At 37.0% G+C, this 16988-nt stretch overlaps 1 protein-coding gene across 1 annotated transcript in view; it reads right to left on the reverse strand.

The window, feature by feature from the left end:
- slc38a7 (solute carrier family 38 member 7) overlaps nt 1-16988 on the reverse strand; it is a 48919-nt gene extending 31931 nt beyond the window's left edge. The window contains exons 1-2 of the mRNA XM_028809555.2: nt 16874-16988; nt 5396-5833 (exon numbers count right to left, since the gene is read on the reverse strand). Of these exons, the coding sequence (XP_028665388.1) occupies nt 5396-5656 (261 nt within the window). The 5' untranslated portion in view covers nt 5657-5833; nt 16874-16988. The remainder of the gene's footprint in view (nt 1-5395; nt 5834-16873) is intronic.

Genomic DNA, 16988 nt, shown 5'->3' on the forward strand with positions numbered 1-16988 from the left:
TGAGACGCGCGTTGTAGGCGTCCATGTTCATTGTATGTGTCTATGCGGGCTCGTTTCTGCAGCTCCGTTAGTGGAGCTGTATGGTTTTGGAGCCGAGACAGTTATGCTTCTGCAGTTTCAGACGCGCGTTGTAGGCGCCCACGTGTATTGTGGAGCTGTATAGTTTTGGAAACGTGATCGTGACTCCAGAAGTTCTCCGTTGTGTACCGCTAGTAATATGAATAATTGCACTTGCTGTTAATACGGAGCAATGTCTGTGGTTGCACTGTCAATAATGCATCACTGTAATGTGATTCACCTATGCTGTATAGTTTGGACGTGTGAGGATGACGTACGTTTAATACGGTGCGTTCACCCGTGTCACTCTGGGGCCCCCCACTGTTAATACGGAGCTCCGTCCGTACTATTATGCGGTGCATTGTGGACCACTGCGGACTCCGTAGTGTTTCCCGTTTCACTTTGTATCTCGGTCAGTTGTGCTCTTTCTTTTTGGAGCTGTGCCTGCCTGGTTTGCAGCATTTCAGACGCACATTGTAGGTTTTATTATGTCTCCTGCGTCCATGGGCATGTACCTGCTTCCATATTACTTCTCTCCCATTTCACTCTGGGGCGGGGGGCTTTGTGTGGCGCCTGCGCACGTTCGTAGTCTCTCCCGTTTCACTCTGGGGAGGGGGGCTTTGTGTGGCGCCTGCGCACTATGTCTCCTGCGTCCACGGGCATGTCCCTGCGTCCATATCAAGTTTACTATTCTCAGTTAGTAATATGGATAAGCAACAGCCATGAATTTAAACCACCAAAAATATTGAAACAAAATAATTAGAAATACAAAAGTTAATTACAAAGAATTCATATACGGTAGAGAATTTATGGCATAGTAAAATTGGCTGTAAGACTGTACAGACAGTTCTTCAAAGAAAAATAAAAGCAACTTTAGAGATATTAAAACAAAAGCAGAGCTTACATGCATATCTATATATACACTACTGGTCAAAAGTTTTAGAAAACCTCAGTTTGTCTAGTTTTTTCTTCAAATTAAATCAGTTGAAAGGCAACGAATGACTTAAAACACTGAAATGGTAAGCAGTAAACTGCCAGAGATTTAAATTTAAAGTATAAGTAGGAAATTTCATAATATTACAAATGGCTCTTCTCTAGGGAAAAACTAATAGATTACAACCTACAGATGCAAGTTGAAGCAAACAATTTGCACAGGTATCCTATTTTCTGTTTTTTTTTTTTTTTTTTTGTGATCACCTTTTTATTAAGTCAAGACAAATTGACAGGATATATCAATAAATGGACATAACATACAAAGTAATCCAACCCAGCCACTCCCACCCACCATTAGTGGGGTGTGATTAAAAAAAGAAAAAAAAACATCTTGAAATTACAAGCCAAGATTTACACATCTGAGCCACAGCAGACCAGGATTCAATTACTGGAAGCACCGTTAGAAGTAGGACTGCCAATTGTTGATGTGCAGTAATGCCTTCAGCTGTCTTCCAGTGGGAGGCAATAATTAGTATGGCTGCCAGGGTACCTAGACAGAATAACTTGAGCTCACAGAGTTTGAGAAGAAGCCTAGAAATATTACAAACAGGAAAGATTTGAGGTAATACGGCAGGATAGAAAGGAAGACAGTAGGTGACATACGTGTGTCCAAGAGGAAAAGACAAAAGACAGTGCCAGAACATGTAGAGAAAAGTGCCAAGGGAACATAACTGACAGAGAGGATCAGCAGTGAGGACCATCAGAAACCACTTACGGGGACTAGGATAGAGTCTGTGTTGAATTTTGAACTGGGTGAGCTGGTAGTTTCGGTTTCTAGAACAAAACCTTACGTTGGAGAGAAGAGTGTCCCAAGAAAGAGGTGAAAGGAGAGGAGAAAGGTCTCCATACCAAAAAGAAATCAAGGGCAGAGGCTTATAGGATATTTTGCAAAGTAAAGAGTAGAGGGTAGAGAGAGGTTTTTTCTTGGGAGAAAAAGAACAAAACAAAAAGTACAATGAGTAAATTGGTAGGGGGGTAGACAGGGAAACCCCACATGTTCTGAGCACTGACAAGAGTTGCAGGTAGAAAAAGAAACTGGAACGAGGGAGATTAAAATGTGCTTGGAAAGACCAGAACATCATAAGCTCCAAACTATTACACAGATCCCCCAGCACACTGCCAGGGAGAAAATAAACAGGGCCGGCCACCTATTGAGAGAGCACAGTTATGAAATATAGGAGTGACAGAGTGCCTCATTTCCCTGAGCGTGCAGGTAACTTTTCCACATGAAGCTAGATGTTGATGGCATATGGAACAATATGTCACAGATTCTCTAGGGAGCCACTTTGGTGAAAAAGGGGGAGGAAAAAGCCATGACCAAAAAGGGCAGAGGGTGAATGCCCAGTGGTATAGTTCTAGGTCAGGCAGTGCTACAGTATATCTGCATTCAATCTATCTCTAACCAGGGTTTAATGTTTAAGGTTTGGTCTCTTGCCATTCCAGAGGAACTTTGAGATCAGTGACCTAACTTTGGACCAATATTTAGTAGGAGGTGGAAGTGGCAGCATAGAGTTAATGAAGTTGAAGTGAAGTGCAATATTCTTTATGCTAATGACCAAACAAGACTGAAAAGAGAAGGGTAGTTTGGACTAGGTGTTTATGGAGGCTTTCGCATCAGCAAAGATGTGGCGATAGTTATTTATACATGTCTGAGCTTGAGAAGTAATGTAAACTCCCAAATATCTTATTGTACTAGATACAGGGATGACAGACGGTAAGGGGAAATGACAGCACATATCATTAAGGGGCAAGAGAGACCAATTTATTTTGTAAACGGACAGGGCATCAAAACACCTGAACAGTTCTTGCATGCTAGGGATGTCAGTCGGGGCATTACCTAGGTAGAGGAGAATGTCATCAGCATACAGTATAAGGATATTATATGACTGGAATTTTAGACTGTAATAGGAGGTAGAAGCTTGGAATTATGGATGGCAATGGCAAGCAGTTCGAGAGAAAGGACAACATTACCTAGCTCCCCTACTAATGGAGATGGGACACGAGATATTTGAATTAGACAAGAGAACTGCAGAGGGGGAGGAGTAAAGAGTTTTCACCAAATTTGTAAAACTTGGAAAGAAGCCCAATCTGTCCATGACTTGCCATAATAATTGCAAATTCATGTGATCAAAAACCTTTTTGGCATTCACAGAAAGAAGCGCAGCAGGGCTAGGAAGGGAGGGGACTGAATTAATGACATGCAGAAATCTTCTCAAGTTATCAGAGGGTGTTTGTAAGCTGTCAAGTTGGTGAAAGAATGGTTCCTTAGTGTGTGACATCAACTGGTCTGGGGTTCTTTTCCTGGAGGCAGAGTTGGTGACTTGCAGAGTGGCATGCTGAATCAAAACGGTCACCACAGTTTGGCTGTTATATCAGCAAAATGTGGCTACTTTCAGAAAAATCTGAATAAAATGTTGTACACTTGATGATTCCTTGACCAGTAGTGTATATAACAAACAAACAACTAATTACAAGTATAATATTTTTTACTTATAGATGAGTTATACAGCACAGTGTGAATGACAAACTATATTTGAATGGTGAGCCAGTCTATTTCAGGGCACACTACCTTACACTAATCAATCCACACACACGTGCACACACATGCATAAACTTTATGTAGAAGTTCACAAGGTCAGCAATCAAACCTGAGGTGCTGATGCTTTTAGTCAGGGGCACAAAATTTGTACCAACATGGTGCCCACTTTACTTCTGTATAAACATCTGTACTGAATAACACAATTAAAATTAAACATATTTGTATAATGTCAGGCTAGTTTCTCTGACTTAAGTGCCAGCCTGCCACTAAAGACAAGCATACTGTATGTGCATGTACAATGCTACTGTTAGGAGGCAGGCAATATCTCTACAAAACAATTAAATACTTTTGTGAAGTAACGCAATCACAGTTGATAAACAATACAATTATTTTTGCAAACACACAATCATGTGAGAAATAATACAATATTTTGCAAAATACTTTTGTATAAATAGCAAGAATAATCTTACATAGGATATAGTGTGGATTACCAGAAATCAAAGAACTTTTTACATTTTTTTTCATCACTGCAGTGGCTCCAGGTTCTTCTACTAGCACAATTGCTTATTTAAAAGCTAATCATTGCAGATAACAAACCTTGCTTCACTTTATGTCTGAATTATAGTTTTGTGGTTTTATTCTGTCATATCAGATCATTCTTAACTCTTTCAGCAGATTAATAATTCTCAGTTCTTATCTTTTTTATTTATTAAATCAGATGCCTCATGATGGACATACAAATATAAAAATGGGGAGTAATTTAGACAGTGTGTCCTTTGTTATTTGCACCTTATTGTTAAATGACAGCTAGTTAAGATAATAAAAAGAAATAAAAATACTGAATGCACATGATTAAGATTAAAAAGGCAAATACATGTTAGGAATCTTACCAAGTGAGATAACTAAAATAAAGCAAGGAAATAAAACAAATCAACCTGTTTAAACTGGTAATTTTATACTATTGGAAATTATACAATTAGTATTGACTAATTAGAAGTAGGGCAGATGTTTATTATGCTAACCACTGTGGGTTGCTTTCTGCCCCTTGTGTCCTTTTTGTTATGTAAATTAATGAATTAGAACAAAAGCTATTTTTTTCACAATTATGTTATGTAGAAAGGAGAATAATTAATGCATCTGGTCATTATTTAATCAGCAACTGGATTTAATCACTAATTTATAAATTTAATAACTCATTTAAATTGTTTATGGTCATAAGGTGTAATATGAAATAACAAATAATCAGTATGTTAGTGTAATTTAAACTGTAAAGGGTTTATGTGGACATTTATGTGATTTTTTGTTATATTTACCACTGTTTTAGCTTGTATTTACATACACATACAAAAACATTGTTACTTCCACTCTGCATCTTATTCAGTGCAGACATTAGGATCATTTTTAAGCTGACAAAAAATCCTTTTCTAATGTAAATATTCACATATATATATTCGATTCCCGAGAGGGAGTGCAGTGGAGTGATGAGCCCAGAATGAGGGCGAAACACGTGTCGTGTACTCTTTGCATTTATTTGACAGTAAACTATTTCAACCATATATATATATATATATATATATATAAATATATATAAAGATGTGCTATAACTAGGTTTGAAAATAAACCAAATACTGCACTGTCCACTAATTCCATGCTGAAATTTCATACACGAAATGGTAATTGGCAGTGATAGGTAATCTTAATGTAACCAAAGAAAATGATAACTGTTGGTTATTTTCACATATGTTTATAGAATACAATAAAATAGGCAAACTAGAGTCACTACAGAAGGACTTAGCAGGTACTCACCATTTGTAGGACTATTCCTGAAGTTATGCCACCTGCTGTGCTGAAAGCTGCTGGGAAGTTCAGCAGACCAGCTCCTAGAGCTGCGTTTACTACAATAAAAATGGCTCCAAGAGTGGAAGTGCCAACGGGTTTTTTGATATGTACCACCTTGCCATCTGTTTCTACACTAGGGCTCTGTAGTAGCCGGGCTCTTTCTCCCGCATCTTCACTCCAGCTCCAGTCTTTGCAGTCGCTGTTGATCACCAAGTCAGGATAAGACATTATGTACTAAATTAAAACCTAACAATCTGCTATTGACAGCTAAATAATCTATTTGGGAATTGAGGGAAATAGCAGCTTAACATTTTTCCATTTTGGTTTCACAATAAGTAGCTCAGAGCAGCTGCAGCATTATATCTGTTCTCAGGCTGGAACTGCCAATCAGCATATATGCAAAACCTGAAAAAGACAAATGTGTGAGATTAATTAGTATATTAATAAAGATTGCTGGGTCTTCCAGGTAAATTTTAAGTGTACATACAATTAGGAAAAAATAGAAAAAACAAATATAGGTGAACAATAAAAAGCAAAATTTAAACACGTTTTTCTTTTTTTTTTAATCTTTCCAGCTCCACATAGTAAATTCAGAAAGTTGAATATGCATAACCACATTTAACTGCTAACTGATTCCTTTTATTGTATACCCTAGAGACTTTAGAATATCTTTTTGAAACAGTAATGTGCTGTTACTGTAAATATTAATTGAAGAAAATAGCTTTAAATTACAATATGTGAATCTTCTAGGTAACCAAAAGGCCTGCAGGCTTGACATACCTGCAGGAACAATGGCACTAGGCAACTAAAAAGTTATTTTCGGCAGATTCTTTAAAAGATGAGCTCAGCATTTTTCAGGTTAAGGTTATTTTTTCACATTATGAGATACAACAATTTGCCAAGGGAAATTGTGTTCTTAACTGAAGCATTTCTAATAAATTAAAAAATACCGTGCCTGTGCAGTTTAAAATACGGTATACTGTACAGTGAGTCATTGCGAACATGAAAAAACCTTCGAAACGTTTTTGAAGCAACAAAGGTTTTAGTTTCAGGAAACATGCCTTCTGCATTTTGAGGTATGTTTATGACAACAAAAGGAAACTGTGAGCAATAAATGATATCACTAATTGTTGACACTATTTTACTGAGTTAAGTACACATTCCTTTTCACTTATCTGTTCATAGACAACATCATACATGGAATATTCATGTAAATAAGGAAGTAAAATAACACAAAACCATGCATGGGTCTAAAGCTATTTAATATGGTGAGTGATGTGTAATAATAGCAATGGAAATGTTGTTTACTAACAAACTGAAGACTGTATAAATGAGGTGTGATTATGAGTGGCAGTGTATATGGATGTGTGCACAACTGGGCATAATATAACAATTTACCTAACTAAAAACTAACTCTAATCTAGGATTCAAAATCCAAAACAAAGCACAGGCTGCTATCCATCCAACATGTGTAAGGAGGCACCCATAAACACATGGGCTCACACCTACTGAAAATCTAACAGACACCACTGAATATTCTGTTTTCTGCAATACAAAATCATAAAATTATAAACAATTCTAGGCATACAGAGTCAAGAATGACTCTTTGATATCTTAGTATACCACACCGTGCAGCTGACATAGCTATTAAGCTAATGTTGCTGATGCACCGTCAGCACAGATGTTACCAGAAATTGATTTCAGGGGAGATAAAAAAAAAGTACATGAATCATAATTCCATCATGATCAACCAGTTGGAACTATGACACAATATATTTAAGGGGGAGTCCAAGACTGAAATCCACCCTCAGCTATGCCTATTACCATTGGCTTAAAAATTAGCTAGCAAAATATTTTTCTAGGGCGGCACGGTGGCGCAGTGGGTAGCACTGCTGCCTCGCAGTTGGGACACCTGGGACCTGGGTTCACTTCCCGGGTCCTCCCTGTGTGGAGTTTGCATGTTCTCCCCGTGTCTGCGTGGGTTTCCTCCGGGCGCTCTGGTTTCCTCCCACAGTCCAAAGACATGCAGGTTAGGTGGATGGGCGATTCTAAATTGGCCCTAGTGTGTGCTTGGTGTGTGGGTGTGTTTGTGTGTGTCCTGAGGTGGGTTGGCACCCTGCCCAGGATTGGTTCCTGCCTTGTGCCCTGTGTTGGCTGGGATTGGCTCCAGCAGACCCCCCGTGACCCTTTGTTCGGATTCAGCGGGTTGGAAAATGGATGGATGGATGGATATTTTTCTATAGTAAAACTGCTCCAAGGCTAATGTGTGATACTGCAAGGTTAGAACTACTCATATACAAAGGCAAATGTTGCACCACTGAACTTCCTAGCAGAAGAATGGAACATGTTAAGTTTGGGAACGGAGTCATTGCAGCAAATGTGATCAAAATTGCATTTTACTATTGTCCAAGAAAACTGCCACATTTTACGTCTTGTGCCAAACACACTTAGTTAATTGTTATTATGTCAATATTTATTATGTAAAACACATAAAAATATGTCCTTAGTATTATATTTACTCCATATATATATATATATATATATATATATATATATATATATATATATATATATATATATATATATATATATAAATATATATATATAACATAAGCATGCAAATACCAGAAGACCATCTTAAATACAGTAGGAAAACAATGTTTAGTGTCCACTGCGGTTCTGATGCAGATTTAATAAAAGTCCTTTGTGTGATATGTTTTGAAACAGTTACCAGTGTACAACTCAATGGAGCAATCTGGACAACAGAAGTGTGTTTCTTAGTGCACTGTTCTAAAAGTATTTTTCTAATGCTTGAGCATGAGAGGGTAGAATGTCTGTGCCTGATTTACATGATCGACACATTATTGTAGGCTACCACATTTCCCCTGACACGAACATTCACAGTCAATGCATTGTGAACAGTGCTTAGGGGGCTAGCATGCTTTTTGTTTTTCTACTTGATTGCAATCATTTTGCTTTTCTTGCCACACACCTACCTGCACCACAATGAACTGTCATGCTGATAGCTTCACTAAGCATATCACGATGGCTCAGTCGTACAGTGCTATACGAATCAATTTCACTATCTGCATCAACATCTGATCACATCATCATCACTATCACTTCATTCAACTAATGGTTCTGTGTCAGTTTGTCATTTTGTTTTTTTCTTTGTCAAAAAACAAAGAAATATTCATGATTGTTTTGCAGCATAATGTTATTTTATCCTCTAGACAGCACTAGAGTACTATCCCAAGCATTATTTGGCTGAACACTGTACATTGGATCACAACAGCTTATTCCCATAGGCACTCGGGGTTCATCAGTTTTACACAGAATTCTGAATTTGAGAAAGGCCCAGGGTTAACACCAGGAAAATTAAGAAATGTGTCTGAACATGTGCCAGCTATACCATAAGTGCTTAAATGGAAATTGCTGTACTAAGCAAATGTGCAAGACAAACCTACGGTAGTTGTGAAAGGTTGCCACGGAGAGAGATGAGAAATGAGGTGAGAACACTGCCAGACTTCTTTTAAAATGGCAGAATCTTATTATAAAAATATTATAGATTTTTTTTTCTGAAACGTGTTACAGTAAGCACACAATTGCACAAGGTGGATCACTTCTCATGTACAATCCTGGCTTGAACATGAACAACTTCTGTAAGTTTTAAGGCTTTTATTCAAGTTTGCACCATTTTTCTGTAGACTCTGTTTTAAAACTGTGAACATTCCTGGTTTCTAGAAGCATTATTTTATAAAAAGAAACACATCCTTGTTTTGCAGTGTACTCACAAATCTGCTGCATCTGCTTTCTGAGATTACTTTTACAGTTTCAAATTAAGATAGGAGATTTCAACATTACTGGAAACCAATACAAAAAGCAAATTTTAGGCAAATATATATTAAAATAAAACCTGCTTGCTCCTGATAATAAATTTTAGATATGTTAATATATATAATTAACACAACATAGACAAATATTAATTCTGAATTTCACAGTGCTAATATTTGTGTTGAGTGTCATTCAGTTTGAGTGATTTACTTTTGACTTATCAGGTCCACAGGACTCAGTGATACACACATGCACAAGCACAGACAGACATCATTCTAAAAAAGTCAAATCATTATCTTTAACATCTAAAATGTATCTGAAAAGTTTGACTCAAAGTCAAATGTCTGCTATGCATATATGTTCTAATGATCAGCATGGTTGGTAATGTTATCACTACCTATTTGTCATCTTCTTCAGATGGAAACATGCAAATGTTCTGGCTGGAACTCCAGCATTGCAAAACAAGGATGATATTTAGAAATTACATATTATATTGCCATTTGTAGAGCCTCCTACTTTATATTGTCACTGCAGGCCATTTGCAGAGCATCTCTCTCCTATATATCTGAATGTTCAACCATTGACGGCATCACTGAAGAAAATTATATTTGAAGCATAAGGGCAAGCAGCAATGGATTTCCCCTATATAAAAAAATGGGAAAAATGGGGTAGAATAAGCAGCACTACAGATTTAACTTTCTTTATACATTGAACAGCAGTGGACAGGAGGTTAGCTACAATAACTGCATCAAGAACTCTCACACTATTAGCGTTTGTTCAAAACATTTGTGTACCAAAAAGTTACACTTGCAAACCAAAAACATCCAACAAATGGTGGTCCTATGGCTGGAAATGAAGAGTTGATTAATCAAGACAAAGGCAGCTGACATGACTAGCCTCAAGTAACATGTAGCAACAGACAACTCATGGCAGACTACAAAGAAATGCCAAAAGAAGCACATCAGATGAAACACAGAGCTTGCTGCTATGTATAGAACATGGATGCCAATAACCCAGCTAAGTCTAAATTCTGATAGCAAAAAAACAAGACAATCTAGTTAATGTGGGCTAAAGAAACAGAAATGGTGGATGATCTGAATGCTACTGCTTGCTCTATGTAATTGTCAGCTGATGATTCATGCTCACAGGAGGATGAAGATATAGTGAAAGTCCACTACTTTATTTATCAGTCCTGCTAAGAATTAATACTGCAAATTGGTGATGGTGATGTAATGCTGTGAGGTGAGTTTTTGGGTGCCTTGTTGAAAATAAAGGGACATGTGAATGCCATAGGATATCTAAAAATTGTTGCCAATCAGATTCAATGCCATAGGATATCTAAAGATTGTTGCCAATCAGATTCATTTCATCATGGTACCAGTGTATCCATCTGCAAATTGGACATTACCTGCCACAAAACACTGAAAATTCTGTAATGGATCTAGGAAAATGACAGATGATTTGGCTTAATGCACAGTCAGTAGATTTCTATCAAATTGAGCATCAGCAAGATCAAACAGAACAAGCTATTACTTAGAATAGATACACCAAAATCTAGTTTGAAACAACTAAAGTTGATGTCACATGAAGTGACTTCTTGTTATGGGGTATGTTAGACTTGCCAACCACAGTTGCTGATCTTGTTGCTTAACCATGTCAATTGAAATAACTCAACATGTCGCATTTATCAACAGAGTGCCGACCATCCAGTGCAGTCATGCTTTGTGTGATAGCCAATAACATGTTGCCTGAAGGAGCGGTCATTCTACAAAGGGTTAACAGGTAGGGTGAATTAAGTGGCACTAATGGATGCTCTGATCACGTTCTTTTAAGGCTGATACCAATCACCAATTTCATGTTACTTGATCGGCCAATTCTGATACCAATTCAAATTTTTTTTTCCTTTATCCCTTTCAAAATGTTTTACATTACATTACATTATGTTATGTTCTATTACTTCACTTTCTTTAATGTAAAAGCTAATCTCTCTGGTAAAGCAAGCATTGACTGCAGGAAGTTTGCTGCAAAAAAAACAAAACAAAAAAAAACACAAGATAGACATGCATGCACGCACGCGCACGCGCACACGCACACACACACACACACACACGCTGGCTCAACTACTGTAATACCTTGCATAAAGAAACATTACTACTAAATTACTGTAAAGCTTACAAAAGCAGGAGCTGAAAAGATTGGATTTTGTGATTGGCCAATTTACTGATCACAGAATGAGACTTTTTTAGTGAAATCAATGTATCGGAGCATCCCTAGCTGCAGTCTTTGCTCTATTTTCTTTTTTCATTCTGTCATGGTACATAAAACACAAGACATCAGACAGACAAGCTTCTCTTCTGCTTGTGAGGTCCAAAACACTTTAGCATTCCTAATTCCTCATTGCTGCTTTCTATAAATTGTACTTCTAGATGAGCATTCATTGGTTGTAAGCTCCCATGCACACAGTCACTACCCCTATTACTAAAGACAAAAACAAACGTGCTTGATGCTATCCCAGTGAGTCGCAGACTAGTTGGAGGGAATTGTTGGGCATGTCATTTTATGCACCAGCTTCATGGGAGCATGCCACCGACTACCTCTGACTTGCTAAGATAATGAAAATTAAGGCTATGACTGAAAACTGCTGAAAAAGTTGCATAAAATGACATGGTTTTAAGGAACATATTAAAGTTAACACGTGTGACTATCCAGGTGCACTCTTGTTAACATTATGCTTGGATGAACTAAGGCCATTTTGTAATCAAATGCAGACTAGCAAACTACTGGATAAACTGGTCTCAGAGCATAAAAATGCAAATAAAATGAAAATCCTAAAGGTGGTAATGGGAAGCTTACTATCTGCCAAAAGGATGTGAAGATTTTAAGATGATACCAGAATTTCTTACTAGAGTATGAAGATTAAATAGACTTCAATAGCAACTTAATAATATGTCACACTGGAAGAGTTCCAAATCAACAAAGATGTTCCTGTTTTTATTTTAACATAACAAAACTAAAAATGGGAACATATTTCTGACTGTTGAGAAATCTATGCCAGACTGCATAATGACAAAACTGATGATAGAACTGGAACAGCTCTTTCCACAAAATATTCTCTTAATCTACTTACTATTTATTTAATTAAAAAATCCTCATATGTAAGGCCATTCAAAATGTGCAGTGCTATCTTAGTAAATAATCTTCTACATTCAGCCTTCCATTTGAGGTTATCTGTAAACAGATCAGAAATACAATAAAGACTAATTGTTAAAATGTATCAAATTTCAGCAGTAAGTATGTATTTTTAAACCAGGGCATTTATCAAATTAGGCATTAAAAATGTGATATTCTGCTACAACACTGATGCAATGTACTTTACTCTTAGGGCGGAGTGGTGGCTCTGAGGCTAAGGGTATGTGCTGGTATCCAGAAGGTTGCCGGTTCAAATCCCTGTCACTGCCAAAAGAGATCCTACTCTGCTGGGCCCTTGAGCAAGACCTTTAACCTGTAATACAATGGCTGACCCTGCACTCTGACCCCAAGGGGTATGCGAAAACGAACAAATTCCTAATACAAGAAATTGTATAAGGCGAAATAAAGGACAAAAAAAAGATACATGGGACACCTTCAATATCTGATTGCTTTTTCTCTTCTAAAAAACAAATGATAAGTAAAAAAATCTTAGACCTCCTTATAAATGTACACATTTAATTTCTTCTAGAATAAGATTGCTACATCATGACAGCTGATAGTAGCTAATAATGAAATACTGGATGTGCATTTTACAACCACATAAAATTAAATAAATAAAACACAATCACTGCTTAACAGTCCCTTGTTTCTTAATGACCAACAAGACTGGAATCTAAAAGAGCGGATTATAATTGGCAGAGCTTTCTCACTTTTAGCTAGATTTAACCTACTGACTCCACTGAAGATTTAATCTTCATTTTTAGTGAAATAGTAATACTTATATTAGATGAACATTTGCTAGAAATCAAGTTTTTATAAAACAGCAAACCTGAGAACATGACATGTAAGTAACATTTAGACTTTTTTTAATGGAGAGATGAAGCCCAACAATTAGCAGTGCTGCTTCCTCTGTTTGAATCCTGGTCTGGGAACTGGCCATGTTTGCTTGGGTTTTCTGACACATCTCAAAGATTAGCATGTTAGATTAACTGGCCCAGTGTGAGTGAGTGACACAGGGAAGGATAAGTACCAACTCCCTGTGACCCTAAACTGCAAATGTTGCATACATGATGAAAAAAGTAGATTATGGCTGTTATTCATACATGAGTATAGATGAGAATGCAGAGTTTTTGGGGTTTTTTTTTGACTTGCAGTTTCATCTACTCCTTTTAAGATAATTTTTGATGTGATAGAGAAGCCTGAAAGCCTCTGAAATCTTTACAACTATACTGGCAGGGACCTTGTGGTTTAGGTAAGATTTCAATGTATGGACTACAAAAACAGCAAGTCAAAAATGTGACTCTCAATGATTGTTATGCAAGTATTGAGAAATGGAATTCTGACACTGGCAGATAGGTTTGGTTTGGCAGTTGCTGGCAAGCGCCTTTTGGCTTAGGTCAGGGTCATCCTGAAGAAATTGTGGTGCTGTCATGTAGACTTATTACCAACATGGCAAATGTAGTCACTCTTGCTTCTACCCATTGCTTTGGATCTGTAACCAGACTAATTTCAAGTGGTCTTTCTCTGTCACTCACACTGCATATATTCAAATACAAAATTGTGCATAAATGTACCAATACCACAGGCCAAAAATCAGTTATTGAGAATGAACTTGTATTATTCAATTAAAGGCTGTACTTTGTGAACAATGCACATACTCACCTCTTAAATGATCTCCATTAAGGTCCCATCACACTACATAATTTTTCTAGCAATTTTCAGTTGCAGACTACATTTGTATTATCTTAGCGAGTTGCAGCCTGCTGCTGTGACCAACAATCATGTAGTTTGACATGCTCAGAGACTCAGTCCAATCATTTAAAAATTTTTCTAAAGTTTTAGAGGGCTGGTTCTTTGTGTGCAAGAACTGACAATCAATGAGTGCTTCCCCAGAAGTACAATGTATGAACAACGAATATGGAACATTGGTGTTTTGAACTGCACAAACAGAAGACATGCTTGTCTATGTGATGTTTTGTGTTTTTCATACCACGATAGTATGGAAAAAGGAAAAAAATGCAAAAATGAAGAGGAACTCATCATATCTAGAAGGCCTTCATAGAGCAGCAATGCTGTCAGAAAACCCGTTATTGTTTGTCATAATGTGGCAAGCTCACAATATTTTGAAACTGTGCTAGAAAGTTATCGTGGAGGTGTGGAACTTGCCATCCTCTGAGATGTTACGCTGTGTAATCTGACATCCTCAGGTGACAGGATTAACAACTGCAGTCCTCCAGCTTGACATCCACTCTAGCTAGAAGCAGCAAAACATGCTGCCAGATTTACTTGATGATTTGGTTCAGAGAACCAGTGTGTTCACAAGACAGATGCAAGTGGTCTAAAAACAGGTAGCAAGAGAGTTCTTAAAATATCTAATAGAAGACTTTATTCCAAATGAATGCAAGTCTCACCTTCACAAGTCTCACATCTTGGGGGGGAAATCAGTTTAGATAAATATAAAGGTTTATGTAAATTCTGCCTTTTTATTTTTCACAGCTGTAAACAGCTTTACCAGTCTTGAAACAGTAGATTACTGTGGCCTCTTCATAAATCTAATTTTGTGTTTACTCAACTAATTGTAGTCACTTAATTTAACAAGTTAAGACCAGTTTCACTCTTTTATTACAAATGCATCTATCTTATTAGGTCTCTGCAAATTTTAGCTACTGTCAATCAATGCTTAGATCAGAGTCCTTAGACTAAACATCTCCCACTGTGATGATTAGATTCAAGACTTTCTGACTGGAAGACCTCGGACATACACAAAAACCTTCCTTTATTGAGATTATATTCTTCAAAAGTGAAATGAAATATTTGTTGCTAGTTCCCTGTGTCAGGCACCCCCTAATAAATATGTAATACATTATTATTATTATTGCAAACACAAAGTATAAAATAAATAGACATACACAATTGTCATAATAAATTAACCACGGGTTTTGGGTACAAACATAAAATATATAACAGACAAAACAAGTAACATGCTGACAATACAAGCATTTGAGCTATACAATGGTCAGTAAGTGCACATAAGCAGTGCTAACAGATAGTACAGGTATTTTAAACAGTTACTTATCAAGTCAAAGCGATGAGTTTATACGGATAAGTAGTTTAATGATCTGAGGTTAAAAACTGTTTGTGAGTATGGGGATGTAGCTTTGATTTCCACAATTTCACTTACTAGATGGCTGGGGTACATACAATTTGCCGCTCTGATTTTTACATTAATGTGTCTTAGAACCTTCTTTTGTTGAGAAGATTTTTTCCATTTTAAATTGAGTTCATTGTTATGATGTTACAGTTTTTTTCCCCACAAACATTTTAGCATTGCATCCTGATTATTAATTTTATGTGTAAAATTTCTTTCATGATCTTTACCTTGTAAATGACTACTAAATCCCATATACAAGAAGCAGAATTAGATACACATTAAGTTAATATACAATGACTAGTAACTAAAATTACAAGAATAAAGAAACCAGTAACTAATGGCAATTAGTTACAGTAATCAATGCTTACATAAAGTGACTGGGCACTGAGAGTGGTACTGTACTAGCAATATCCAAAGACAGGAATCTTTTTCTGTGATATCAAAACCACTAACTGGCACCCCGATACCTTCAAGAAACAAAAAATTTGCAGATGCAGTATCCAAAGTATAGCTTGTAGCACTTTCTTCATAAATTGGTCAGAAACCTGAAACTAATGCTAACAAGTCACAAAATGCCATTAATCAGACTCAGGGAACAAAAAACAATGGTAAATATAGGACATGCAGATTAAGGGAAAAGACTCCCCAGACCGTGACGTGTACCTACAACCAGAAACCTCTAATATAATACAGAAGCTGGTATCCACTACCATAAACCGAATTAAAACGCTATTTGGCACACAACAACTAATGTCGACTGTTAATCCAAGTATGGAAATACACCAAAAAGACCAAACAGAATCAAGTGCTATTCAGGTGAAACAAACACTACATAGTTCTATAAAGAATCTAAACCCCCAAATAAGTATTATCTAACACGAAAGTTATAAGCAGTGCAAGTACCTATTAATAACTTGACAGAAAAAGCACAAAAATCTAAAAATGCGCAGGTGCCGATTCCACAGATCAGCAGATCTTACTGTACTGTGTGGTGCTGAAGTGGTTAAGAAATAGACAAGCAATATCACATTTTACTAATTCTGGGTTTAGATAAACCATAGATAAGTAATATATTTTCTTAATGTTGGGTTTAGATAAACCGATTTCAGTGGTGAACTCACGGAGGTGTTGGTTGAATGAACCGCATCAGTTGTACATTTTTCAGATCCACCATCAAAACCCCTTTAAACAGGAATTCGTATATTCGTTTTTGGGACAATAGCCTGACACATTTAATACGTACAAACGCTTATTGTGTTTCTTTCACTTACCAGCTGCATTTACAGTCCAGTTCGCCGTCTGTGTCCCTGCTGAGACAGCAGGAGAGCACGTGACCGGTCTGCTTCAAATCGCGCACGTGATCGAAACCTTAGCGGAAATCATGTG

Source organism: Erpetoichthys calabaricus, chromosome 9 (genome assembly GCF_900747795.2).
Source record: "Erpetoichthys calabaricus chromosome 9, fErpCal1.3, whole genome shotgun sequence".
Taxonomy (NCBI): domain Eukaryota; kingdom Metazoa; phylum Chordata; class Cladistia; order Polypteriformes; family Polypteridae; genus Erpetoichthys; species Erpetoichthys calabaricus.